At 43.7% G+C, this 27,120-nt stretch overlaps 2 protein-coding genes across 3 annotated transcripts in view; one reads left to right on the forward strand and one right to left on the reverse strand.

The window, feature by feature from the left end:
* Nucleotides 1–922: 922 nt before the first annotated feature.
* On the forward strand, nucleotides 923–14,349 carry zmynd11 (zinc finger, MYND-type containing 11). 2 transcript variants are annotated; one of them, XM_080854711.1, is made up of 16 exons: nucleotides 923–1,061; nucleotides 2,620–2,751; nucleotides 2,987–3,146; nucleotides 4,127–4,150; nucleotides 5,398–5,559; nucleotides 5,978–6,055; nucleotides 6,362–6,454; nucleotides 6,781–6,868; nucleotides 7,084–7,139; nucleotides 7,321–7,398; nucleotides 7,504–7,622; nucleotides 8,251–8,470; nucleotides 9,021–9,089; nucleotides 9,683–9,997; nucleotides 10,599–10,784; nucleotides 12,275–14,349. In XM_080854711.1, exons 2-16 carry the CDS (start codon nucleotides 2,636–2,638, stop codon nucleotides 12,395–12,397), a joined length of 1,887 nt encoding a protein of 628 aa, XP_080710837.1. In that variant the 5' UTR covers nucleotides 923–1,061; nucleotides 2,620–2,635; the 3' UTR covers nucleotides 12,398–14,349. The 2 variants fall into 2 exon arrangements, with proteins under 2 accessions (XP_080710837.1, XP_080710838.1); XM_080854712.1 differs by lacking the exon at nucleotides 4,127–4,150.
* Nucleotides 14,350–15,877: 1,528 nt separating this feature from the next.
* Nucleotides 15,878–27,120, reverse strand: part of dip2ca (disco-interacting protein 2 homolog Ca) — a 91,236-nt gene continuing 79,993 nt past the window's right edge. The window contains exons 31-38 of the mRNA XM_080855148.1: nucleotides 26,226–26,394; nucleotides 24,163–24,333; nucleotides 21,007–21,068; nucleotides 19,947–20,004; nucleotides 19,759–19,833; nucleotides 18,833–19,007; nucleotides 17,726–17,849; nucleotides 15,878–17,427 (exon numbers count right to left, since the gene is read on the reverse strand). Of these exons, the coding sequence (XP_080711274.1) occupies nucleotides 17,175–17,427; nucleotides 17,726–17,849; nucleotides 18,833–19,007; nucleotides 19,759–19,833; nucleotides 19,947–20,004; nucleotides 21,007–21,068; nucleotides 24,163–24,333; nucleotides 26,226–26,394 (1,087 nt within the window). The 3' untranslated portion in view covers nucleotides 15,878–17,174. The remainder of the gene's footprint in view (nucleotides 17,428–17,725; nucleotides 17,850–18,832; nucleotides 19,008–19,758; nucleotides 19,834–19,946; nucleotides 20,005–21,006; nucleotides 21,069–24,162; nucleotides 24,334–26,225; nucleotides 26,395–27,120) is intronic.

The following is a 27,120-nucleotide window of genomic DNA, read 5'->3' on the forward strand; positions in this document are numbered from 1 at the left end:
CAATTTGCCACTGGAAACCTGATGAATCACAATCACTGACAGTAGTTTACCTTATTGACTTTAGCTTGACATATTTATAGAACACACATCAATGGGAAATAGCAACCCCAAATGACTACCTTAATTTCTTACCAGATCATGTTTTAATGTTGGATACGGTAATAGTAAAGACTCTAACATTAAATAATATAATATTTTATTGACAAATAAATAAATAACAGGGACATTAAACTTGGCTGAATTAACAATATTACTTTCACAAGACACATAGTTAATCATACAATAAGTTTCTTAAACAACCTTGGCATACTGTAACAAACATCATTTAAATAATTTATCAGTAGTATTTGGCATTCTGAGGAGCATATCCAATGTTTCAAAAGTGATTAACTTAGCACATTGAGGCTGTATAGGGGAGTGTCTTGACTGCACAGAACAGTCTGGTGTGTGGCACACACAGTTAACAAGATCTTCTGCGGTCTCTCCTGGCCTCTTCAGCTATCCCCTACCCACACCATGTGCACTTTATTATTAAGGGAGCGCCTGGGAACCAAAAGAGCCAGCATGCTTATCCCTAGTCGCCATATTTTACAGAGTTAATCTGAAAAAAGATTATATTCTTATTTTCTGATATCGAGAAAATTATCTATGGCAAAAACAGTTTGCAGTTTTACATTGAAACTATTTTGTTGCATTTCAGTTATTGCAGTAGCCCTGTTCGTGTTCATTTCTTCAACTGAAGTGATGCAATAAGTAAGTCGGCCTATAAGTATATATCCCTCTCTTGGTGCGTAAAAGCATAATTTACCAAAGTAACATCACAATCGTTCTTCAACACAGAAAAAGGGCTGGCATAACCCGCTATTCTGCGTCCTGCCACTAGAGTTCCCCATCTACAAAATCCAACCTGGCTTATGTTTACCCCCTCGAAGCGCTGAACTGTGGCCGTGCTTCAACCATTATTCTGACATATAACTCCCGGAAATACAAATGTAACCAGCCTTGTTTTGACGACCTGAGCGAGAATATAAGGCGGGGCATTATTAATCTGTAAGATTTCGGTAAGTGTGATCTTCAGTTCGAAAATTCGCTTTGAGGGAAAGAAAATAGCTACAACCAAGTGCTGGTCCTGTTTTCAAGTGAGGTAGAAGAGTAGCAACATGGCGTCCCTTCTGCTAGCAAGAATGTGAGGCGATAAGGGATTTCCCTCCAATCGCGAACATTTTTTACATGTCGATATAAAACGATTCACTCACAGTAAACAGCTGCCTAATACAAATTTGCATTTATAAATGTCTGTCACCCCAGAAAAGACCTTGATTGTAACTGTTTTATGTAGACACATCTTTGCGTTGTTGGCGACAGAGCCTAGCACAGGGTAGGGTAGCCTACGAGAAAGATAGTATCCCTTTTGTTTTCAAGATCACTCAAATTGCATAATGAATAATTTGGACCAGGGTCGTTCTTTGCTCAGAAATGTGCAAACATTGCTTCTTAATCCGTGAATTACCGGAGACGGATATTGTACATTTTGAGAACAATGCTGTGCAACTTACAATTGGTCCTATGCATAGCCCTCAGTCAATGCACCATAATGCCTCTATTCCCAATCCATAGGCTACGTGCAGTAGTCAAGATTATATGTCTGGTTCATAGCTCCTGGAATATTCTTTGTTTCTTCATACTCCACCCTGCAACATTGTCTCAACTTACGTTACAGTGTAACTGTAAATTCGAACGAAGCGTTGTCATGTTGTCGATTTCGGCTGTAAAAAAAAAGTAGCTTTACATTCCAGTGGTGTGGATACCCTCACTACCGTTGCGTTTAACAAGCCTAGCCCTGTCATTTATGTGGGGAATATGTGTGTGGTTCATAATAGTGGATATTGATTTTAGAATAAAGGAAGGGCGGCTCATTCAATAATTTGATTTTGTGACATATCTAATGGATTTTATCTCCAGTTGGCCTTTCCTGCTGCTATGATATTGGAAGCGTGGATGTAGTTTTTTTTTTTTTTTAAGAACCAGCAGTCTCTTCCGGCGAGACTGACTGGTCTCTGACGCGGGTGGTTGCTCAAGCCTCTCGTTTTCGTCGTTCACACTTAGTGAGAAATTGGCATTATTGCCTAATTCTTTCAGGACTTTCTCTTTGTTTGCGGTAGAACACTATTCTCATATTAAAACTGACAAAACCCGAAATCCTGTATAACAGTCTTTGTTTCAAGGCTATGGAACACTTAGAACTGTTAGCTTCTCAAATAAACGGCACTAACTTCAGACAGATGACTTATCCCTCAGCGTTCTTCTCCACTTGTGATTATGCGCTTATTAAAACCTTGTGCAAGGAAGGCAAGACAATGTTATTTGTTTCTTTTATTTTGGCACGAAAGGGCTTCCATTGCGGTTCCAGTTTATAGCTCATATAATACAGACAATATAAAAAGGTAAATTCCTTGGTGCCCGTTTTGGAAATGCTGGCGCTCACAGTACAGTGGTGTTTAATCAACACAAAATATCTTTTGGTCTTTTCAAAAGAATGGTGTGTTTTGTCAGTTATTTTCCTTTCTTTTCTTTATTGAAAAGCTTACAGCTTAAACAGATTACTCCGTTTCTTTACAGTGTGAGCTGAAAAGCCATGGCTCGGGTGGTGAAAAAAAGGCAGGCCGACCCCAAAGTTGTCCAGTTTGTGTGGTCGGCCATCGAGGTTATTCGCAACCAGAAGCAAATTGCAAATATGGACAGGATTTCAAAGTAAGTCACAAGATCTGTTTCGAGAGAGTTGGTTGTTTCTATAATAGACTTGCACAAGATGTTTCTGGGTTGTAGCACACAGAACTATAGATCTCTATGATCCTGCTTTGGAAATTATGAGGGTTAAAGGACCATTGGAAATATACAGTGCAAACTGTGCACATTGACTGTGTGGATAGAGATACCAGATAATTTCTACAGCAGTGAGAAACCCTTTTTTTGTAATCTTGTGTAGGTACCTGAGCCGGGTGTACGGGATGCATCCCAAGGAGACGGCCAGGCAGCTGGTGCTGGCTGTGAAGGACGGGCTGGTGGTGGAGACCCTCACAGTGGGCTGCAAGGGCTCCAAGGCAGGCGTGGAGCAGGAGGGCTACTGGCTGCCCGGGGACGAAAATGTAAGGCATTACCCCTACCCTCCCCTCCAAACCTCTCATCCCTCAGCCGGTATCTGAGTGGGTGCTGCTGAAACGCTTGCACCATGGAGATATTGACCTGCCCTGGTGAATATGAATGTGTTTCAGCTGTACAGTTATGTTGCAAAGATATGCTCTCGATTTCTGGTCATGCTATTTGACTTGAACAGCCAATTCAGTTTTTGGATCAAAATGAATTGGGGATTTAGCACATGATATGATATCTTATTATAGAAATCCTGTTTGTTTCTGTAACCTGGTTTTTAGAATACCCTTTTTTTCCCCTGAGGAATAATTTTTTGTCTGTAGAGGGTCTGACGTTTTTACCTCCTTTTTTCATGTAACAAACCTCTGTCCAAGTCACACTTCTGGCACATACACATGCAAGAGTAGACACGATTCCATGATGCAGCTTTTTAACTAAAGACTTACTTTTTTTCCTATATCACACATTTATAAAGGTTTGATAGCTGTCATCGGTAAAATGTGAAACTTTAAAGTTAAAAGAAACGTCCTCCACCGTTATGCTTTTATCAGCCCCCAGAGACATTCCTCCCTTACACGAGAGCCCTGTCTCTCAAGAAAGAATTGGTGCCTTTACTGGAAGGTCAGAAGCCCTTAGAGGAAACCATGTATTTTCTGTAAGCCAGTAGCCACTATGGAGTTCCTATTACAGACTGTTATGGAGTCAGGCCAGGTTGGCTTTTTAGGTAGGCACATATGATTTATGCCTTGATTTCGGTTCAAATGATTCAACACAAAACAAGATGATCAGTGATTGTGTGTGTTGTGTGTGAGTAGATGTCTTGAGCAGAGGGCGTGTTGTGTGTGTGGTAGTTCCATGATCTCGCAGCACGTTCCCGCCGCTAAGTGACCGTGTGGTCGGCATCAGGTGTGTCTTGTCCGGTGCATTCAGAGATTAGGATTTAAAACACTGTCTTTTGGATCACTTGCTATCACAGGAGCCGATGTCTGAGGGAGCCAAGGTATGTTTGGATTTAAATTTTTGTCGTTTTTGTTTTATTTTTTGTTTTATTTATCTCTCTCTTTCTCTTTCACTCTACACTAACAAGGTTATCCCAGTAGCTTTTAGTCTGTGTGGTCAACTCACGGCACAGCTTTGGAATCAATGGAGCTTCTTTTATAAACTTATTTTATTATTCTTTCTGTGCACCGTAAGTGGGTGCAATTTCCAAACAAATAATTTGGATTATTAATTATAACTCAATGTATCCTAAAAATCGGATAATGTTTAAAGACTGGACTCAAGTTTCATTGAATTTCATCGCTCTGCTTAATGGGACAATCTCAGTGTGCTCTCTACCCCTTCTTCGCATTATGATAGCTACCGAGTATCGTTATTGTTGTTATTGTTACTTAAGTATTATTATATTTTAGGTATCAACTTTGCTGCCACTCTGCAGTTTCCCTCTCACATACAAAAACTTTGTTTGTTTGTTTTTTCATCGTAAAAGTACAGTGTGTTGAAAAGTGCAGTAATTTCACCTTGTATGTGTTCGCCCGGAAAAAAACTATGCGCCTGTAGATTTAGTGCCCTGTAGCCTGCAGCAGGGACACCGTCTCCGTGACGAGCACACTGTAGTGGTGATCGGATATTGTCTTACTAATGATAGTGGTTTGGGATGCTGTTAAAGTGTGTTGTGTGCACCTTGCATGCGGATAGTTGGACATTTTTATGGGAAAGGAGGAGGAGATGGAGGAGGAGGGTTGTGTGGCATGCAAGACATTTTTGTCCTCCAGCTGACTGTTTTCTCTCCTCCGTGTGTACATCTTAAAAGGTCAATGGAAAGCGTTATCTTGGCGTGAATGTTCATCCTGCCTTTAATGTGCTGTTCATATACCATGCATAAGCCAAGAAGTCATATCGCATTTAATAATGTTAGATTCCCAGAATATCTTTGGCAAGGCTCCATTTATGTTGGCTTTGAGTGGTTTATGTAACTTCATAAAGCCTAACTCAACATAGTCTCAGGGTTCACCGGTCTGGCAGTAGACATGTATGTCTTCTGTCATCTGTCATAAACATCCCCCAGTAGCACAGGATACAGCACAGGCAGCCCTGCACATTTGGTGTGTTGAGTGAGTGTGTGTGTGTGTGTGTGCGCGTGTGTCTATCCACACGCCTATGCATATCCCCGTGACCCGGCCATGCCAGGGATGCAGGGCCCAGCTGGAGGGAGGGTGGTGCATTACCTGAGGGTCTGTGTTGCAGGAGTGGGAGGCGGAGAGCCACGACTGGTACTGCTTCGACTGCCACCTGCCGGGCGAGGTGATGGAGTGTGATGGCTGCTTCCGCGTCTACCACATGCGCTGCCTGACCGAGGAGCAGCGGCCCAGGGACAGCAGCGCACACTGGCAGTGTGTGATCTGCAGGGTAGGTGAAGGCTTTCTGCAGCAGAGGGTGTGTGGGTTAACAGGGGGGGGCTCAAAGTGCATGGCAACAAAATCAGATTCTCTTACTCTGAAAAATCCTCGGGTCAGATTTGTATTACTCTGAGAGAAATCCTCAGGTCAGATTTGTATTACTCTGAGAGAAATCCTCAGGTCAGCTTTGTATTATTCTGAGAGAAATCCTCAGGTCAGATTTGTGGATGAAGTGTAAAGCGTGTGGCCAAAGCTTCTGAAGTCTCTGTGTGGGTCCTTCATGCTTGTCTCATCTAGACTTTAAAGGCTGACTTCCACAGGAGCATGTTTGGGTGTGGTCGAGCATGTTTTCGGCGCGGCCATGCACAGGGAGGGTTCTGGATCAGTGAATGTGTGTTCTGACTGCCTTGCTCCATTGTGTTCTGCAGGGTAGCAAGAGGAAGACCTGTTCCAAGCATGAGATGATAACATACCTACAGTTTATTGTGGGGCGAATGAAAGAGAGGGTAAGTTTTACAGAGGGGTTTCGTTTCCATGTGTAGTTGAAAAAACTGTATGAAGAAAATACCTCATATCCAAGTATTAAAGCAGTCTGTTGACTTAGGAGCCATACTAAAGACATGATTCATTTCTTTTAAAGAGGGCCAGAGGTCTTGGAGGAAAGTAATAAACATTTAAATGTCACACTCACAATAGTTAACAAAGCCCTTGTATAGTGTTAAACATTAGACATCTAACTATGGTAGCAGGGCAGAATTAAAGCTAATGTCTGTCTCACGTTAACCCTTTCTTTCACATTTTCTTCGCTCCAGGCAGTGGATCTTAACAAGAAAGGCAAAGACACGAAGCAGCCCATGTACAGAAGACTCATCCACACACAGATGGAGGTTGAAAACGTTCAAGAGGTGAGGAAGCTTGGCAGGAGAGTGATGGTACTGCCACATCACTTAAACGATTATGATCCTGTAAGAGAGATGGAAAATCACAGCAATGTAGATACTGATATAGATAGATATACATCACTGCCAGACACTGCTTGAGTAGGAGGGATGTCCTTGACGTATAGATACTATGCCTATTTTTACCTACATTATGTGATGTCAAGGACTAGGTCATAAAAATTAAGTTGTATGAAGCCTCCATCACATGTGTTAACATTGAGGTGTTGCATGGCACCGGTCAGATCTATAGCTGCTGGGCTGGACATCGCTGTGTTTTGTCTGTCCTGTAGAACATCACAGAAGGCAAATACAAGAACTTTGAGGAATTCAAGGCAGATGCTCAGCTCATCGTCCACAACACAGCCATCCTGTTTGGAGGTGAGGAGAAATGTTTCATGGGCAGATGGTTGAATGTATCTGTTTTATATGATCTGATATCTGGTTGATATCTGGTTGAATGTGATAAAGATTGCTATCAATCCCATTTAAATGCCTTGAGCCCTTTACTTAAATACACATTCTATTTTTTTACGAACTTTGGAAACGTATTTTAGTTTGAGGGTTTGATCTGAACTGGTGAAACTCTTTTCCAGGGCACAGCGATCAGACTGAAATTGCGAGAATGCTTTACAATGACACGTGTCATGAGGTATGTTGTGTGTGTGTGTGTGTGTGTGTGTGTGTGTGTGTGTGTGTGTGTGTGTGTGTGTGTGTGTGTGTGTTTGAGCACATGATGACTGAGTTAACTGGAGTGTATACGTTGGATCAGCGAGATGTTTGCTTGAGAGATGCTCTTGCATCAAATTCTCTTTCTCTCTCCTGTCTTTCAGGTGAACGAGTTACTTTTGTGTAAAAACTGTTTCTACCTCTCCAACGCACGGCCTGACAACTGGTTTTGCTACCCTTGTGTGAGTATTGGCAAATGTACTGTTGTCTAACACAATCTACAACACACTTCTGCTGCTTGTCCTGTGTGTATCTCTGAATAAATAAAGTCCCCTCGTGTCTTCCAGACTCCCAATCATGAGTTGGTGTGGGCTCGCATGAAAGGCTTTGGCTACTGGCCTGCAAAGATCATGCAGAGAGACGGGGCCCAAGTGGATGTCAGGTTCTTTGGCTATCAGCACCAGAGGTGAGAGGCCCGAGGAACGGAGCAGGAGTGTTAAATCTCAAATAGATCAACCTTTTTCTCCAGCAAGGGCCAACGCTTTGATTGCAGATCTTATGTTTACAGGCACCCAAATGGGTTGGGTGATGGGTTAAAGGGTTTCAGGAGAGCCAGCTGGCTGGCAAAATCCAAAATCCCACAACACCAACACAACACAACATTATCAAGGTTGCCTAGATTCCTTTTATTGGCGTAGTCTTTAAACCATTCAATCATCCAGCCACATGACCACCTCCATACAACCATATCAAAATACCCATACAACCACCCATCCTGCCATTATTAAGGGAGACCCGGTGGGAAAGAAGGGCTACCACAGGAAGGATGGGGAGAGAGATGGAGAAAAGCTGAAGGTTGAGACTGAGCTCATCATTCTGAATGTCTGCTGTGCCAAAACCTTGGACCTGTTGAAATTGCCTGAATGTTAGATCTGGAGACTGTTATGATCACAATGAAAATGTGATGGCAAAGAAAAACTCTCACTCACCTCAGCTTTTCGATTTGTGCAAAACCTAATATTTTGCGTTGATTTTAGCACCATCAAGTGCTTAATAAAGACATCCGTTGGCATTTGCCCTCCCCTTTGCCCCAGGGCCTGGATACCGGCAGACAACATCCAGCCCATCACGGTGAATGCACAGCAGCTGCAGGTAAAGCGCAGCTCGGGCTGGAAGAAGGCCTGTGAGGAGATGGAGATGCACCAGCGCTTCACGACTGAGAACCGCACCTGGAAGGGCCTGGGCAGCGAGGAGCGGCCCGAGGAGCGGCTAGAAGAGGCAGAGTCCAGCATCTCCTCCACCAGCAACGAGCAGGTGAGGGCTGCTGCCTGCCTGTGGGGCGCCATCTGGTGGCTGTTAACTGGAATTGCGTACGCATTGTCACCCTTTGTTTCTCATGTTGCCGTTTAGAGAATCATTACTGTAATTACGGGGATCTGTGTTTCGGCTTTGGCACGGGATAAAAATGGGTTTTCGGCAGACGGCATATCTCTCATACTGCAGTGTAATTACAGAGTCCTGATTTATGCGCGGAACAGGATGATTCTTTTTTTATTAACTGGAATGAAGGGATCATTAGTCACACCTCCTCTGATGACTCAGTCATGAATTTCATATGCTGATCACGCTTAATTAAGCCTGATTAGAAAGATAGGGCAGCCAGGCACCGTGATGATGGTCCCCGTAACTGAAGCGCCCCTGAAGCCTGAGTGTTCCGTCCGGCCCATCAGTGTCTTCCAAAGGGCTGGGTTGAATTTAACAAGATGTTTGTGCTAAAGACTGTGTGTAAATGTTTGATGGAGATTTGCTCTAGTGAATTGTGTCTGAATGTTTCCTCATATGTTCTTTTTTATGTGCATCACAGCTGAAGATTAACCAGGAGCCCAAGGCCAAGAAGAGCCGTCGCAATCAGCCTCCTGAGCCCAAAGAGGAGGTGTGTGTGTGTGTGTGTGTGTGTGTGTGTGTGTGTGTGTGTGTGTGTGTGTGTGTGTGTGACTAAATTCCCTGATGATGAATGCATGTGTGTGAGCAACATTATAGTCTGACTGTGTGTGTGTGTATGAGAGAAACAATATTACATTGACTACAGTGATTGAAAGCTCATGTCCTGTTGATATTACAGTTGTCTGTTTATGTAAAACATAGGTTATTTCCTCCTGCTCTCATGCGAACACGAATAACATTCTGTAGTTTGAGAAAAAAAAAAAAAAAGACCTTTATTGCACCCATACTCCGGAATCAGAATAAGTCGTCGCACTCCTTTGTGCTGTGTCCCCCGGTACTCCCGTGCGCGTGCAGGCCTCTTCTTCAGTATTGCTCCCAGTAAGGCAAAAAGGAATACATTTAGTTGAAACTCCACTGCAATAGCAATAGGTTTTATGTTTATGTGTTAAGGAGACAATCAGTTTGCAGTAGATAAAATCATTCATTATGGACACAATATGTACAGTATGCACCCTTATGGAATATGAGGCCCTTTTTTGTCAGGAAACTTTGTAACTGTTGTCTTCCTCACTCTTCTTCCAGGAGCCTGAGCCTGAAATGGAGGCGGTGAGCTCCAGCCAGGAGATCCCCACGGCCACGCCCCACCTGCCCGAGCGCCTGTCTGTCTCCACACAGACGCGAAAGACGGGGCCCTCATCCTCGTCGTCTTCTTCTTCCTCCACGGGCTCGTCGTCCGGCCCGCGCATGCAGCACCGCGGCACCCAGACGGTGAACGAGAGCAGCTGCCAGAACATGTGCCACGACAAGTACACCAAGATCTTCAACGACGTCAAGGAGGTGATGAAGGCAGAGAACAAGCGGGAGACGGAGCGCCTCGTCAAGGAGGCCACGGAGAAGGTAGAGAAGAGAACTCCCAGACCCACACGCTAAACAGTGTTACCCCAATCTCAGGCTCCCCTTCGCCTCCTATGTTTTTATTCATCACTTTGTAAAGGGGTTGGTACTGTCCAATTATTTCTGCTATAATATCTTTGTTTGTTGTGTAGCCAATGGCATAGTAACTCTTAAGGGGATGGGACACCGACAGAGGCAAACTTAGGAGTGAAGCTTGAGGTTCCTCCTGTGTGGATAAACGCCTGTAAGGCCCTGTGTGTGCCCTGAGAGGGGAGGTGCTATACGAGTGGTGCACGCTTTTCATTGGAGGCTGATGGTCCTGTTGGCACACATGTCTGTTAGAGCCTGAGAACTGTGTCATCAGCCTGAGCTAGAATGAGTTATGAAGAGTTAGAATGGATCAGCTGATCAAGACTGTTTAGGGGGGATTTCTAACAGCGTGAAATTCTGCAGCACAAGGATCTGTCACATGTTTGGAACCAGGTGCAAAATGCATTGTAGTACCAAGAGCAGACAAATGCTTAGGGTTGGCAGGTTTAAGAGCTCGGTGTCCTTTAAGATCATGCTGTCAGACATCTTACTGGCCCTGAACCCCCTCCTGCAGGTCCGGGCGGAGATGGAGGATGACAAGAGGCAGGCAGTGCAGAAGGCGGTGGCCAGTGGCCAGGCGGAGATGGACAGAAAGTGCAAGCAGGTGAAGGAGAAGTGCAAAGAGGATCTGATGGAGGAGATGAAGAAGATGGTGAACCAGCACAAGCAGCTCATCTCCCAGACCAAGAAGAAGCAGTGGGTGAGTTGGGCCTCAACTTCAGGCTTTTGCAAAGAACCACTATGGGCATCATCACTCTTTTTAAATGTGTATCTAGTTTTAAACAAATCTGTTGATATTGTTTAAGTTTGTATAGTCACATAGAGAGAGGGGAGTCCACATTTAATTCTGAACATTTGATTGTGATATATAGATTTATTGATCTATAGCTTTCATAATTGAGAGGCAGTAATGTCTAATGCAGACATTTCCCGTTAGCTACTGATAATAAGCATATTCTTTTTTTGGCTCAAGAGGTCAAGAAACTTTTCTGACTAATCTGGGGACCTTTGTTTGCCTCTTGTGGTCTTATTGAAACCAGAGAAAATATAATGTGTGTCTGTTTTGGTTTTGTCTGTAGAGACTCTAAGGATTTGCTAGAGCTTGAATAAAGAGCCAAATTGACAATGTTCAATGGAACACAGACTTGAGACACAGATCCCTGGTCACCGAGGCCCCATGCTGAGATGCGATAAGATACCCAGAGCACTAGTACTGGTCTTTAAAAGTTTGGTCAGAATCTCTGGCTTTACCCTTGGAGTAATGGACCAAAGGGAATTGAAAGTAGTTCTAAAGGGTTTTGGTCCAGAACTAAAGATCCAATTACTTAAAGCCCCAATATGCAACAATTATACTTCTGGATTAGGGTAAGGATAAGCAGTTTAACCTTAAAATAACAGCTTAAAAAAAATTGGGGCGCTACAATGACTTTTAATATGGAGAATCGCGTCCGTGCCATTCCGATAGCAGGGTCCATAGGCATATCTGCGTTCTGTAGTTTTGCCTGCCGCAGCCTGCCGACCTGACTTGTTTACTTTACTTTCTGCCGATCTAGTTAGTAGCTTATTTGCCGTCTTGCTTTGTCTTATGTTGCACTTGCTTGATGTTTGACAGTGTAAGGACAGTCGTTGAGTAACTAGTTTGTCATAATCCCAGAGTCAGCACATTTCAAGAGATTTCGTTAGTTTTAGCTGCTAGCATACATTTAACGAATAGCTATTGTTCCGTTGTGCTGCTTTGAAAGACATGAAGAACCTTGGAAACGGCAACAACAGCGCAGTCAACACTGATGGAAGCATGCTAGCATGCCTACTGGTGTTGTGTCGATATAGTTGTTGATTTAATCAGATATAGTTGCCTTTTTGGGTGTGGTCTGCTCTGGACCACAGAACTACATAGCGCAATGCCTGGGTGGCTAGCAAGAATCGCTGACGTGTTAACCTGTTCTTCACATGACTATAAAAACATACCTCAAAAGTGGCAAATTCCTGTAGTGCTGCTTCAAACCTGAACAGATTATTGACAAAATGGGCGTTTTTTAAGACTTACCATGGACTTACCAAGACTTATCGCTTACCATAATGCATGTGTCAGACATGCATTGCACTGGAGCTCAGAGTGATTCAGATGATGACTCTGGAAACGAGTGAACTGTGAAATGTGATGGCTTGCTTTGTCTTTGACTCCCCCAGTGCTACAATTGTGAAGAGGAGGCCATGTACCACTGTTGCTGGAACACTTCGTACTGCTCCATCAAGTGTCAACAGGAACACTGGCACGCCGACCACAAGCGCACCTGTCGCAGGAAGAGATGAGCCTCGCCAACAACTGCCCCCTCTCCTTCCCATCAACCCCTCCGACAACCCAGGCCCCACCCCACACGTCAGCCCCCCAGCTTTGCACGCCTGAAGACTGTGAGACTCATGACTGGGCAGTTTCATTTGCCCCCACCACCACACCCCATCTCAATGCTGGCGTACCCAGGCCCGTGGGGAAAGAATCATGGTCAAAGGAGGGAGGAAGACATTTAAGACATTTGGCGGGGAGTGTGGACAGATAGGAGTTTGGAGCAGGGGTGAAACAGGCTCTTTTCTCATTCTTTAAGCATTAATCATGAAAAGGTGCACATTCAACATTCAACATCACATTAACCCTGGCTAGAACCCTTTACTCTACGTAAACAAGAATTCTTTTTCCTGCAAAGTATGAAGCCTTGCTTGCCATAAAATAGTTGAAAACATATTCAGCGTAAGAGTCAGGCAACTGATGATGAGATGTATGTGGGGGACTTTACTTTCATTTTGTAGTAGCGTGGGCAATGTTTGCCTCAAACATTGACTTTGATGTTTGTAAAAATAGTATTTTATTCCTAAATGGTTCGTGATCTCCATTTTGGAAACAGGGTGATGATGGCAGGTTAGTTCACCTGCCTTTAAAAAAACAAGCTGAAACAATCTTCCATGTTTGAATATGCACATTTCATGTCCCCGTTAAACATGTTTTTTGTTTCGTTTTTTTGTTTTGTTTTTTAATCTTATAAAAATAATCTCTTTTGGATTCCATGACTGGAAAGATCATGAACTGTTTGCTGAGGTTGAGTCTACAGTGATTTTATTATTATTATTTTTTTTTTAGATTTGTATAATACATCCTAATTTTTAGTGTTGCTTGTGTATTCCTCCTCTGCTTGTGAATCCAAACGGTTCTACGTTTCTTTTTCTTTTTCCTGTCAGGTCAGTGTGATCTTTTTAAACATTTTGTTCACGTTTTTAATAACCATTAATCGATTACAGTTTAAACAAAAATCATGACAAAGGAGCAGCAGGCTGCGGGTGGACCACTGTAAATGACACCATTTTAAATTTTTCTTTAAAAAATGTTTTTGTTGTTAATCAGTGGAATTGAAATTGTTGATGCAATTGGATCATGTGTTGGGCTCCGTGGAGAGGACAGTGGAGTGTCCAACCTGACGATGGTCACTGCGGCTCATGAGTCTGTCCATCTGGGGGAGGAACACTTCAGCTTGTCCAGTGATGTTGCACAGACTCCTCCATGGGCGCATTTGATTCCCTGTCTCTTTGTGAAGCACTGGGTGTGTCTCCGCTGTGCTTGTAGGCTGTACAGCCAAAGGTCCCCATTGCTCTATCTGTTTCTCTGTGCCCCACCCCACCCCACCCCACCCCCTGCTCTCTCTCACCTCACCGTTGCACTACATGTAAATAAATGTTTGCCACTAAACGTGAATATTTGATGCCGTTTGCACGTTAGTAGCATATGTACATTTCATGAATGCATTAACTATGTATTTTATAAAAGTTCAATCTGTAAAAAAATGAGTATTTGTGATTTCTAAGGTGGGGAATTCTTTGCATTCCCGTCTGCATGTAAAGTGGGTTGTATACCTTTTTTTTTTTGTCTTTGAAAGTTTCTCACTTTGGCTTTACTTTGTCCCACATTGCCTTGATGTTACGCTTATGTTTTGGACTTCTCATCTGTTTTTTATTAATATATATTTTTGAATTCCTTTGGATCCAATCCACTTTTTAAATTTTAAAACAGAATTTCGTTAATATTTATGTGGGGAAGAGAAATTACTACTGAAAAGAGTATTCCCAACCCACCAGCCTGCGACATGGTAGTAGCGCCCCTTTTCTTCCCCTGTATGCATCTGTCTGTACAGTCTTACCCATATCTGACATTTCGCTGTGAGATTCCCCTCTTGCATTTACATATGTAATAGTACTCTATGTATATGTACAAGGTACAATAAACATATCATCCACAGGTATCAATGCGTTTGAAAATCTATTTTAGGGTGTCTTTTCACTAGGATACAACAGCTCGTAGTTAAGCCAGTAGTTTTGCATCTGCACAGAAAATCACAGTTTTTACCAATCAAAGCACTTTATTGCACCATATCTTGTGAAGGTTGGCCGAAGCAGGCTCCTATAAAAGTGTCATTGAATACTTTTTTATGTGTACAAAACAGAATTTAAAACACACCTGCACCATACAAAATAAATCTTGTTCTTTTTTTTTTCTTAAGCTTTTTTTTAAATGTAACCAACAATATTTACAGACACCATGCAGACTCTCTCACGTAGTAAGTCTAGATTTCCAACCAAAGAAGGAAATAACGTCACAGGTCGAAAATGATGTGCACCTTTTTCTTTTTTTTCAAAAACGGGAAAACATTTTTTTTGTATGGGAATGACAACAATAATGTGATCAAACACATATGTTAAGACTTTTGTTTGTTGTCTTTTTCAACAGAATGAAACAAAACATTGGCTGCATTTTCACCTTATGGTTAGGTGTAAATCCAGGTCCCATACTCCATCACACTACAAAAAGGAGAAAAAATAGGAAACAGGGTTTTGATATTTTTCTGTTTATAATTTAGCCCATCCCAATGTCACTGACCGCAGCAAGATCCCAATAATCAATACCACCATGTGAATCATCTCTATATCACAGAAAAAAACAGAACCTGGTTTATGGGAGGCTGACCAGATGGAATGAGTACCAGGTGTCTGCAATTAATTGTTCCCATGACTGATGTTGGCTACTTTAAGTAATGAAACAAACCAGCAAAAAAAACTAAACATGAAACTGATGTAGTTACACATACGTAAACACTAGTTTTGCCACTGTGATTTCTCTTATAGTCTTATTGAGTAGCCTACTACTCATCTTTGGGAGAACTGCCTTCTGTTAAGAGTGGTTTATTCAGATATTTTTCCTCTGGAGAGCCTTTGACCAGTAATATATTTCCACATCATCATTGGTGAAAATGGACCATGTGACTACAATGACATCAGACAAAAAGTTCACATGCCACATATCCCCTTGATTAGCACAGTGATGTTTGGAGACAGACCTGTGTCATAAATATCTTTGAGCTGTTGTATCTTGGATGTAGCTAGAATTACAATACTCACATAATTATGACATTTTTAAAAAATGGTAATCATCAGTTCAACAGTTCTACCCCCCCCCCCCCCCCCCCCAATGATATTCTGTTAACAGAAGCTAATGAAGCATTCAACAAACAAAAGGTAAAAATAAATAAGTAAAATTTGTGAAAAAAGAATATACATGAAATGAGATGGACGGCAAAGTCAAATAAATGATAGAAAAACAACAAAACAAAAAAATACAATCAGCAACTCACAGTATATGAGGTTGTGACGCAAATCTGAATTATGTAAAGCAGAGTGTAAACAGAATTCCAGGCACATTGTTAAAGATTCTTTATCACTCGATAAGGGCATGATAAACCTTTTCATCTTAAAGAAACACATACATATATATATATATATATATATTTATATATATATATATATTTTCTGACCCCAGCGACACATATTTCCTGTCTGCATTCGTCATACTTTCCAAGAAAATCTGGTTTCTCTGTGTTCACTGTAAATGGGATCAAATCGATATTCATGTCTGTGTGTAACTCTCACAACTCACTTTTGCCTGTGACACACACCATGTCAGTGGGAAGTACTGCATTTGAAACCTTTCATTGGTGATTCCTAGGTCTTATTTTTATATATATTTATATAGATTTGTATATATATTTATATTTTTACATATACTTGATGTGATACTACTCACTCAAGATGATACAATGCTTTGTTTTTTTATATTAGCAATATTTAATGAGGAAAACATTTTCAATTGTCTTCTCTCACACACTTCTAAAAAGAACAAAATAAATAAGAACTATTCTCTGTACATACTTACACAATATCAACTGGACTTGGTGTTTACCCTAAGCTTTGTACAATGATATTAAACATGAAGGAATCGAAAACGCTAGGGGTCTTTCACACCCCAGCCAGTTATTGGGGGAGGGACAAGTACATTTACAGAGGTCAAAGATCAAATTTTGCAGATGGACGGTTCCAGCATACATACAAATCCTTTTTTTCCGTACCTCTCTTTTCTTTTAAATGAAAGAACCAACTGGGTAAGTTTTGCTTTGTTACGTGTATTCTTTCAACACGCTACTCCAAATAAAACTACCAAACATATAATTACACAGTTTGCCACGGTATGTCGATATATATCTTTTTTTTCTTTTCAAAAAATACCCTTCGCCATTGACTAAAAATGAGCGAACGCCAGCAGTTACATTACATGGAACAGCCACACATACCCACACACAGAGTTTGTTGTTTTTTTTCTCCAAAAAATAAAATGCAATATTCAAAACAAGCAAATAAAAAAGCGTGTTTTTACAACGGGTTTGGGGGAGAGAGTTCTTATTCCACCATGGAGAGGAAAACAGGAGCAGCCTCCTTTTCTTTCATTATTTTTTTCAAAGCCATGCATTTCCTATCCTAACCCTGTGTTTGGTCTCCTCTGAATACCCAACACTGCCAGCGATGCTGTGTTCCCCTTAGTGTCTCTTTGACAGGCCTCCACTCTTTCTTGCTCTCCTCTGAAGAAGACCCAGTCATTTGCAGTCTTGCGTAAATAAAAAATAAACAAACACACACCTATACTCATTCGTAACACACACACACCTACACACACGCACACAAACACACACACACACACACACACACTTCCATACACAAGCTACATGTTATAGGCCACATAGATGGGGTCCAGTTGGTCGGCCAGGAAGCCGTCCCGCAGGTGCATGCGCTGCTTCTCGCCGCGCGAGTTGATGGGGATGACGCCGATGTCCACCACCACCACTACGCCCACGATCAGGTAGTGCTCCTCCAGCACCGAGTTGGTCACCAGGGGCACCAGGTCCAGCGCCTCCTGCTCCGACCCCTCCAGCTCCACCACCACCACCAACAGGTTGGTCCAGGGAAACACGGCACTGGGGGCACACAGGTTCATTTGCCATTAAGTCATTAGTCAATCATTCATACATTCATTCATTCATTAGTCATTAAGAAAAAGACGTCCCTAGTGATAAGCGTTGAGTAACGAGAAAATGAACACATTTATCCAATGGGAAGCATTATTACTTTTGTCACTAGTCAATTAGAAAATACACCTGATTTCTTAGTTCCAGGAATACGTATATGATATGGAAACCATGTCAAATTTCTGTCACACATAATTTGTATTTTAAATCCTTATATGTGATTTATGCTTCAAAAAAGGGTACCTACCATTCTGTGATGCTCTTGTGAGTGCGTATGACGGATGTCTCGATGTCAATGGGGTGGTACCTCATACCCCTAAGCTCCATAGCCTCGTCCAGGGCCCCAACCACATACAGGGCGTCGTGTCTCTCTGAGGGGAACACAGAAACACAGGGTCAGACGGGAGAGCACACAAGCTTTACGCTCCTGTTTATTAGAAGTTTGCATCTGCAACACCAGCTGCACAACTTACAGTACATCATGCTCCTGAAAATCTTCTAACAGCTATTGATAAGGACTGTTGATAAGTAATATTGATAAGGACTGTGTCTTTCAAATAAGTAAAGTAACATACTTTATCCATTTTCATATGCTACCAGCAAAGTAGCCAAGTTTTTCATGCAGATATCAAATTTGAACCCACAAATGTTCAGTGATTACGGGGCTATGTGAGAGCATTCATAATGAAGAGTGAGAACTCAACACAGATTCACTGAAAGCCAAATCTTTAAATAAACACAATCAAACCAAGTGAAAACCAAACATTAAACATCAACCGCTCCCTTTTTGGCAGAGCACTGGATCCTATTGCATTAAGCACATTTTTTTAAGCAAGTTTTACTTTAATACTAAAATGTGAGTGTGCGGCCTGGCTCCCACCCTTCTTAGTGACCTGACTAACTTCTCAGATATGACTGTTGTTTCACTAGATCATCTGAAATGGGTTCTTAGATATGACTGTTGTTTCACTAGATCATCTGAAATGGGTTCTTAGATATGACTGTTGTTTCACTAGATCATCTGAAATGGGTTCTTAGATATGACTGTTGTTTCACTAGATCATCTGAAATGGGTTCTTAGATATGACTGTTGTTTCACTAGATCATCTGAAATGGGTTCTTAGATATGACTGTTGTTTCACTAGATCATCTGAAATGGGTTCTTAGATATGACAGTTGTTTCACTAGATCATCTGAAATGGGTTCTTAGATATGAGTGTTGTTTCACTACATCATCTGAAATGGGTTCTCACAGCCCATCTGCAGGTACTCCCCATCAACAACATTAGTTCTGTGTAACTTCTGAGACTGTACTGGTGTGTGCAAACATGGAGAGTTCGTGGTCCTGTGGTACCTCCACTGGCGTCAGTGAGCTCAGTCCGCCGCAAGAAGCCCAGGTAACCGGTGCGTGCCCACACAGTCGCGGTGTCCCCGAAGCTCAGCCGCGAGGTGAAGTGGTCCGACTGCAGCGCCTCGTCCCCGTACACGGTGAAGTAGCCGCTGCCATTGTGGGCGCTGCTCACCCAGATCTGACAGACAAGGGGGAATATTTATGAGCATTCATGATTACACATCTCATCCATTTGGCTTTCGTTCAAAGGGACATAAGCCTACACATCAATCTAGGTTTCCCTGAGAGAAAGTGGAATTGCAGTTAAACAAAGACATAAAGCACGGAATACGGGCATACTCAGACAGAAATGGGCAGCGCGTTGCCAAAGAGAGAGCTACTTTTGTGACCACGGGTCAAATATCGGAGCCAACCAGCATCTGGGAAACCTCAAGACTGCCGGCCAAAAGCAATTTGGTCCAAAAACATGAACACCAGACTTTATGCTGAAATCTGTGCCATACTTGGAGAGGGGTCAACAAAGTCTCGAGCGTTTGCTGGGTGTGTGTAAATTGGAAAGATTCAGCAGATTATCGGAGAACATTTTTTACTTCAAATCTGCATACATTTGTTGGGGAGGCTGAGCCAGCTCAAAGGCTATATGGCAGGATGATCAAACTGAGAGCTCAAGGCTTGTCATCAGGATGAGTGGGCAACTTTACCAATCACGTGACACCTACGACCAGAACGGCTAAAACTGCAAGCATTCACTGATCCCTGAATGATTAGAATCATGTTATTTAATTCGTTGGAGCTGTTTATGGAAATAAATTCAGTATTTTAGACTGTTAAAATATCAGAGCGCCATAGCTAACTTTCCTGCAGGACAAATCCAATTCCTCTGAGAGAGTGTGGGTCCTCATTACTCCAGACGCCCCAGGCTTACTCACCTCCCCCAGGTGTGAGTCACCCAAAGGCCCCTTGGTCTCAGGATTGGCAATGATGATCCGAACACCAGGCAGAATCTGGATACAAAATCAATAAATCAATGCAACTGGTCATCTCTGAGCTCCCTGTGTTGCTTGGTGCATGCATGTGGTGGAAAGCTGCTGTGCTAAATGTTGATGGACTGACTCACCTTTCCGGACTCCATGAGTGGTAAGCTGTGAGGTGAACCCCTCTCAACAAGTCGAACTCTGGGTGGGAGAAGCAGTCATGAAATGGGCGTAACACTTCATCAAAAGCAATTAAAGCTGTGTATTCACAGCGCCTATGCATCAGATTGCTCCAATAGTTATATATCTCAGGTGACACCACTGATGACACAGAGGAAGGCTGTATGCCAACATGTTTGCTGTGATGCCCCTGCTGCATATTGGAGTGCAGACTTCCTTTCTCTACCTCGATTACACGTCTAGTCTACGCACCCAAAAAGACGTTATCTGCCAGGTGACACCACAGACAAAAGCAATGCTTATCTTATGTGCTATTATCTATTGTGTGTGCCACTCCCTCCACAACTGCATTATGGGTACTGTAATGAACAGTGTGAAGAATGAATACTGTTCACTGTACCCTTTCTAGTAGCGCTGCGTTTTATCCTTCATCGATAATAGAAGACCTTCTTAATTATAAAAAAATGGTAAGTAGTTTGACCCATTTGTACACTGTGTTGTTATGTGTACCGTAGCATAGCCAGGCTAAAGCACAGATGGATGTAAGGATCCCCACCAATCACTGCGCTGAGGGACTCGCTAGTGAGAGGATCTTTAGTGGGGTGATGGTGTGGGGCTCTGAGGCACTAGCTAGTGAGAGGATCTTTAGTGGGGTGATGGTGTGGGGCTCTGTGGCACTAGCTAGTGAGAGGATCTTTAGTGGGGTGATGGTGTGGGGCTCTGAGGCACTAGCTAGTGAGAGGATCTTTAGTGGGGTGATGGTGTGGGGCTCTGAGGCACTAGCTAGTGAGAGGATCTTTAGTGGGGTGATGGTGTGGGGCGCTGCCTAGCTAGTGAGAGGATCTTTAGTGGGGTGATGGTGTGGGGCGCTGCCTAGCTAGTGAGAGGATCTTTAGTGGGGTGATGGTGTGGGGCGCTGAGGCACTAGCTAGTGAGGGATCTTTAGTGGGGTGATGGTGTGGGGCGCCGCCTAGCTAGTGAGAGGATCTTTAGTGGGGTGATGGTGTGGGGCGCAGCGCTCACCTGTCGTGTCGCAGGGCTCGCATGTCCACGAACACTGTAGTCGGGTCCGGTCCTGAGGTGCCCTGCAAACCAAGAGCCCAACACTAGAGATCAGTCATACGTCAGTTAGAACTGATTTGTTTTTGCAATGACAAACAGATTCCGCATTTTCACCACAAAGCCTGGAAATGTAATTTTTCCGAGAAAAGCTGGGTATCACTTCCTATGAAATATCCTCCACTGTAGGACTCTCTGTTGTGCCTTATATACCATGGGTAAGCATTATGCTGTGCATTTCCATCAACTAATAAACACTCAGGTATGGTGTGCTACGCAGCTGTAGGCTGATATACGTGAGTATTTATTGGAGACACATGAATAGATCAAGAGCAGCATTTTGCTGGAATGCCCCTATTTCAATGTCATGGATAGCATGTCAGGCATTCTTAATACAGACATAATGCTTCCCTTCATAGATATTCATGTGAAATGTTACCCAGCATTGCCTCAGCCCTTCCACAACACACTAATCAGTAGTAGTTATTAGTAAGAGGGGCTTACTCAGGATCAAGGCCTAACCCAATGATCATGGCCAGAATCAAAATCAAAATGCAAGACTGAAATCACCAGAGCAGTAAAACAAGCCAGACACCTGCACAGAGAAAATACCCGACACTATGCACTAGCATAGACTAAAATATTACTGTGGAATGGAGGATGGTGTGCTATGCGTGGGGAAGAGAAGACTGTCATCTCCCCATCCACCACATCCAGAAAGGATGAACAGTTCCCTCATTTCTGTTGTCCGACTAATGCAACAAAAACATTGTGTGTCAGCTCCAGAGATGAGGGAAGTGCATTTCACCCATGGGTTGTAGACTCTTAGTCACCTCCTTCATTAAAAATACAAAAGCTCTTGTCTGCTTTGTCAGATTTCCAGGCTTGGAGGGCTTGACGGCTGTGAATGTAGCGGTGATGCTGTGCTGCCGTCTAATGACACCGTCGTGACGCCTCTCCACACCGTACAGGTGACTCAGCCCTGAGTCACAGCAAAGTCATTTCCAGCCAAGCGGCATTTCAGGTGATTACGCAATGACTGACATCATCAGGCTCAAACGCCTCTGGCGAACTGCAAAAGTGTATCTGATTTAGCATTCATCCACCTGCCACCGGAGACGCCTGCATGCGCTTCTCCACCCAGCCCAACTAGCACCGCTAACCCAGCTAGAAGCAGCACGGCAGTGGACCCCTCGTCTTGGCTCCCAGTGGGGAAGCAGCCAGCAGAGGGCTCCCTCTGGCTCTCCCTCCTCCAGACCTCCAAGAGCAGCAGAGGGCTCCCTCTGGCTCTCCCTCCTCCAGACCTCCAGGAGCAGCAGAGGGCTCCCTCTGGCTCTCCCTCCTCCAGACCTCCAGGAGCAGCAGAGGACTCCCTCTGGCGCTCCCTACTCCAGCAGCAGCAGCAGCAGCATCAGCGATGGAGCCTTCCAGAACCATTCCTCACCCAAGGCTCTCCATCAAACCCCCACACAAGGTTCCATGCGTCAACACCCTGCTTGCTCCCAGCCACCTACACTGCTGAGATTACACTGACTGGCCAGGGAGGGCCAATGGAATGAGGAGACTCTGGATGACACTGAGGGGCCGGTTATCAGGGCCAGCGCGGTGTGGGCGGTGTCTCCTTCTGTCCATTTGTTTGGAACAGTGTGGCTCGCCCTGATTTATTCGTTATAAGTGGGGGTCTTAATGAGCTGGGTGATTGAGAAGGGATTAAGTTGTCCACCACCTTGGGCGGCTGAGTCATAACACCGACCCTGTTCCATCAGTCTGCAGAGCTCAGCTGAGATAATGACCAAGGTTGCAACACCTGTTATTACGGAGGTATAGCAAAGCTGGCTCCCTCCACTGGGACAAGGCTAAGATTCACTCTTAAGGAAAAATGAATGGGCAGAGGCTTTTGTTCCAACTTGTTCCACCACTCATTCTGGTAGAACCCAGGTGCTAAATTTGGGGCCATATGAAATCCGGATACTGATGAATACAGGAACGTAGATGTAGATTTACACTACGGTATGCTGACAAATAGGGATAACAAGATTCTGCTATTAGTCTATTAATCTATCAGTTGATTAGTCAAGCAGCCACATCCCCTTAGGTGGAAAACGTAGGCTACTTAAACTATCCAACGCCGCTAACCCCAGTCACTAGCAATGCATCTCACAAACGGCACTACAGGGATCAGGCTCCCGCAAGCCCCCAGCGCTGCGGACAGAAGCAAAGCTAGCCAGCCTCCTCATCCCGTAGCTGGCGGCTGGCTGGGGAACACGGGCGAGGCCTCCCTACCTGATCAGCAAGCTTCCCCAGCCTGTGAGGCTGCATCAGCAAGAGGTGGGATGAGGAGGAGGAGGAGAGGAGAGAGTGAATGAGGACGAGGAGAGAGACAGAGAGGGGGAGAGGAGGGGGGAGGAGGAGGAGGGAGGGGTGAGGGTGAGGAGATGACAGATAAAAAGGAAACATGAAAGACAGCATGAGGGTGGGGAAAACAAAGGCAAACAAAAAACAATGAATCAAAGAATCACAGAACGAATGTCACTAGATGTCAAACACAACAATAACAAACAGCAATGAGATGCTCATTTCCTCTTCTAAACAGGTTTAAGAACACAACACTGAAATCATCATCACACAGTTATGCCACCCTCTCAGTGTTGTAACCCTTCACTTGAGCCTCTGAAAATATGGCATTTGGTCGCAAGATACAAAACAGTTGGTGTTGAACTGCACATCCCTCGCACGGATAGGAAGTAGCTCACAGAAGTACTGGTTCCACGTCCAGTCCCCCTGCTTAACCTCCAAACACCCACATTTGCTCTAAAACCTAAAAGCTCAAAAACTTTCCTGATTTAGCAACTGGAAAATCCGCAGCGGAATAAAGTAATCTTTCCAGTCCCACATACAAGTACAAACCATGTTAGCCAAGAGATTACATCCCAATCTGTCATTCCAGCAGCTCAGAGACTAACTGAGAAAGCAGGTTAGGAATTTTCAAAAATACATTGAAACGAAGGATGTGCAGTATATTCAAGGGAGAGAGAGAGAGAGAGAGAGAGAGAAAGAAAGAGAGAGAGAGAGAGAGAGAGAGAGAGAGAAAGAAAGAGAGAGAGCGAGCACAGCACTGACCTGCAGACAGATGGCCAGATTGACCCGGCAGCCGAAGGAGGTGCTGACGGCGCGCGGGTGGAGGCCCAGGTCTTTGAAGAGCTTGGAGAAGGACTGGGTGAGCACTATCCTGGGCCGCTCCTCTGCCACCACCACACAGGTCCGCACCCGCGACAGGTCCAGACCACGCGCCTGAGGGGACACACACACACACAGAGACACACAGAGAGAGATGGGGTTAGCAGTCAGAGACAGGTCTAGAACACGCGCCTGAGGGAACACACAGAGAGAGAGAGACAGTGAGATGGGGTTAGCAATCAGAGGCATAATGTGTGGTTTCAGAAAGTCAAATCATGACATGCAAGTTTGATCTTTAGCTTAAAATGTTGATAATAATGAAAAATAAATCAAAAGATGACCTTTTCTAATCGTATTCACATCAGAATTTCAGAGATAAGTTAGTAAAAAAATAATCAAACATATCTGTTCTACCTGCCTCCCCATGGAGAAAGAAAACAGTACAAATATGGAATATCCTCACCCCACTGTACACTAAAAAGTGGAAGAATTGGGGGGTGTTTCCCTCTCCTCTCCATCGATTGGCTCTTTGGTAATAAACTGCACTCAGCTCAATAATCTGCCATTAGTAACTATGGCGATGTGAACCAACTCAATCAAGGTAAATAAAACACATTTTTACAAGGCCGTCTGGCCAGGAGGCATGCTCGGCCTTTTCTCCTGCAGCACAGCGCGAGTAATTACACACTCAACTCTCCCACAGTCTCTACGCAGGAAGGCACAGGAGCTAAGTCACTCTATGCCTGTCAGCAAAATGTGCAAAAATATGCTTTGCTGGCACAGTTTGAAGACTTGAGGTATGTGTGTGTACGTGTGTGTGTGTATGTGTTTAAGTGCAGAGGAGTCTAAGAATGTTTTAAATACTGAGTGTCCTGACATTTAATGTTGTGAGATACTGCACGCCACATTGCTGTCTGTGTTACTTGATCATAAAACTGCAAAAAATAGTCAGGAATCTGTGCTTGTGCGTGTGTGTGCATACGCTACCTTAAGGCATTAGGTCTGTAGGCCCAGGCCCTTGGTCAGTGTGTGTGTGTGTGTGTGTGTGTGTGTGTGTGTGTGTGTGTGTGTGTGTGTGTGTGTGTTAGGGATGCACCGATCCGCTTTTTTCACCTCCGATACCGATACCGATTTCTGAGGTTTAGTATCGGCCGATACCGATCCGATACCGATATTAAAAAAACTGCGCGAAACTATGGTAACTGTGTGTATGTGTGTGACCACTCGTGCGAGAGGGAGAAATGAGGAGTGCATGACATGAGATCTTGGTGCATTTTTTGCTCATTTGCTCCTTAACATCATGTCTATTCATCACTATCAATTCATAACATAGGCTAAAAATTATCACAAATAATGTACGTTCTAACTAGCGCGAGTGTTTATATTAGTTAGCAATCATATATCCCCTAGCGTCAACTTTTACGTTACATTGTAGAAGCTCAGCATGGTGACCTGTTAATGTTTTTGCTGGTTCTAGTCTGTTAAAAGACCCACGATTACCAAAGCAGTATTCTTTATCTCCCTTTAATGTGCATTCATCAATTTCCATTACATGACGATGCATGTGATCCTACATGTGTGTGTCTGCAATGAGAATGGGGACTAATTAGCACTGCACTGAATTACTTAGTTATTGCTACACGATAACAATTACACAACTAATATTACTCGATACATATAATTGAGGACATTACACAAGGCAACATGAATCTCATTCATAGCTCATCCAGTCGAAAACTTAACAGGATGAACCCATCTCTATTACAGCGAATCAACATCAGGACATAACTAAATCTACGTTTAGCATGCTAATCGCTACTAATAGCAACGTGCACTCATAATACACTACCTATATACATAAACATAAAAAAAATGTAATTGTCACCGATACCCGATCTAGAAATGTCTTCAATATCGGTACCGATACAAATATCGGATCGGTGCATCCCTAGTGTGTGTGTGTGTGTGTGTGTGTGTGTGTGTGTGTGTGTGTGTGCATACGCTACCTTAAGGGATTCGGTCTGTAGGCCCAGGCCCTTGGTGCAGAGCTCCATGACGGAGTAGGAGCAGAAGGTGTCCCTGACGCGGAACTGACTGACGGCCAGGAGCCACAGGGCGGGGTTCACCTCCAGCTCCGAGGGGGGGATCAGGATGGACTGGTGCCCTGAGTACACACTGCAAACGGGCCAGCACAGAGATTTACAACCGAGACCAGAGATAGAGAGGGAGAGAGAGAAAAGAGGGAGCGAGAGAGAGAGAGGGAGAGGGAGAGAAAAGGGGATGAAGTATACATGTAACAGTGTATATCTGTGTGTGTATTTATATTCCTGCATGTGAATGTGTGTTGAGGTTGTGTGTGTGTGTGTGTGTGTGTGTGTGTGTGTGTGTGTGTGTGTGTGTGTGTGTGTGTGTGTGTGTGTGTGTGTGTGTGTGTGTGTGGCTGTCTGAGTGAGTGGGCACTTTAGATGAGATGAGCACAGAAGCACGGCACATAAAGAGGATTTACCAAAGAGGCACTCTTCACAAATTGGTTAATAGGACTACTCGGATGTAAAAGACTTATCATTGATTTCCCACTTGTCACAACGGCCAGATCGGCAGATCGGCAGGATCAATGACAGCAGAGGACATTTCAGCCTCGCATGTCTGTTTTCTACCCTTCACTGCAGTTTCAAAGCAATGGCTCTTCAACTGGCTACAGAAAGCCCAGCTGTCTTTTAAAATTAAAAGGCTTACTTTAGAATTCCAAAATGTTTAACAGCAAAAAAAAGAAAGATTCAGTTCAACTTTTTCCTTAATATTGATTTTACTGTCAAGAAATCAGGTAAAGCCTAGCATTGCTATTCTGTTGACACGGCTGTTTAAGTTTACTACTCGAGCATGACTTGACTTTCCTTGACG

Source organism: Sprattus sprattus (assembly GCF_963457725.1).
Source record: "Sprattus sprattus genome assembly, chromosome: 17".
In the NCBI taxonomy this organism is placed as follows: Eukaryota; Metazoa; Chordata; class Actinopteri; order Clupeiformes; family Clupeidae; genus Sprattus; species Sprattus sprattus.

Bases quoted from the DNA above. Each gene is read 5' to 3' on its own strand.
- zmynd11 (XM_080854711.1), top strand. From the start codon at position 2,636: ATGGCTCGGGTGGTGAAAAAAAGGCAGGCCGACCCCAAAGTTGTCCAG. The intron at 4,151-5,397 runs GTATGTTTGGAT...TCTGTGTTGCAG, and splicing joins CGATGTCTGAGGGAGCCAAG to GAGTGGGAGGCGGAGAGCCA. The intron at 8,471-9,020 runs GTGAGGGCTGCT...TGTGCATCACAG, and splicing joins CCTCCACCAGCAACGAGCAG to CTGAAGATTAACCAGGAGCC.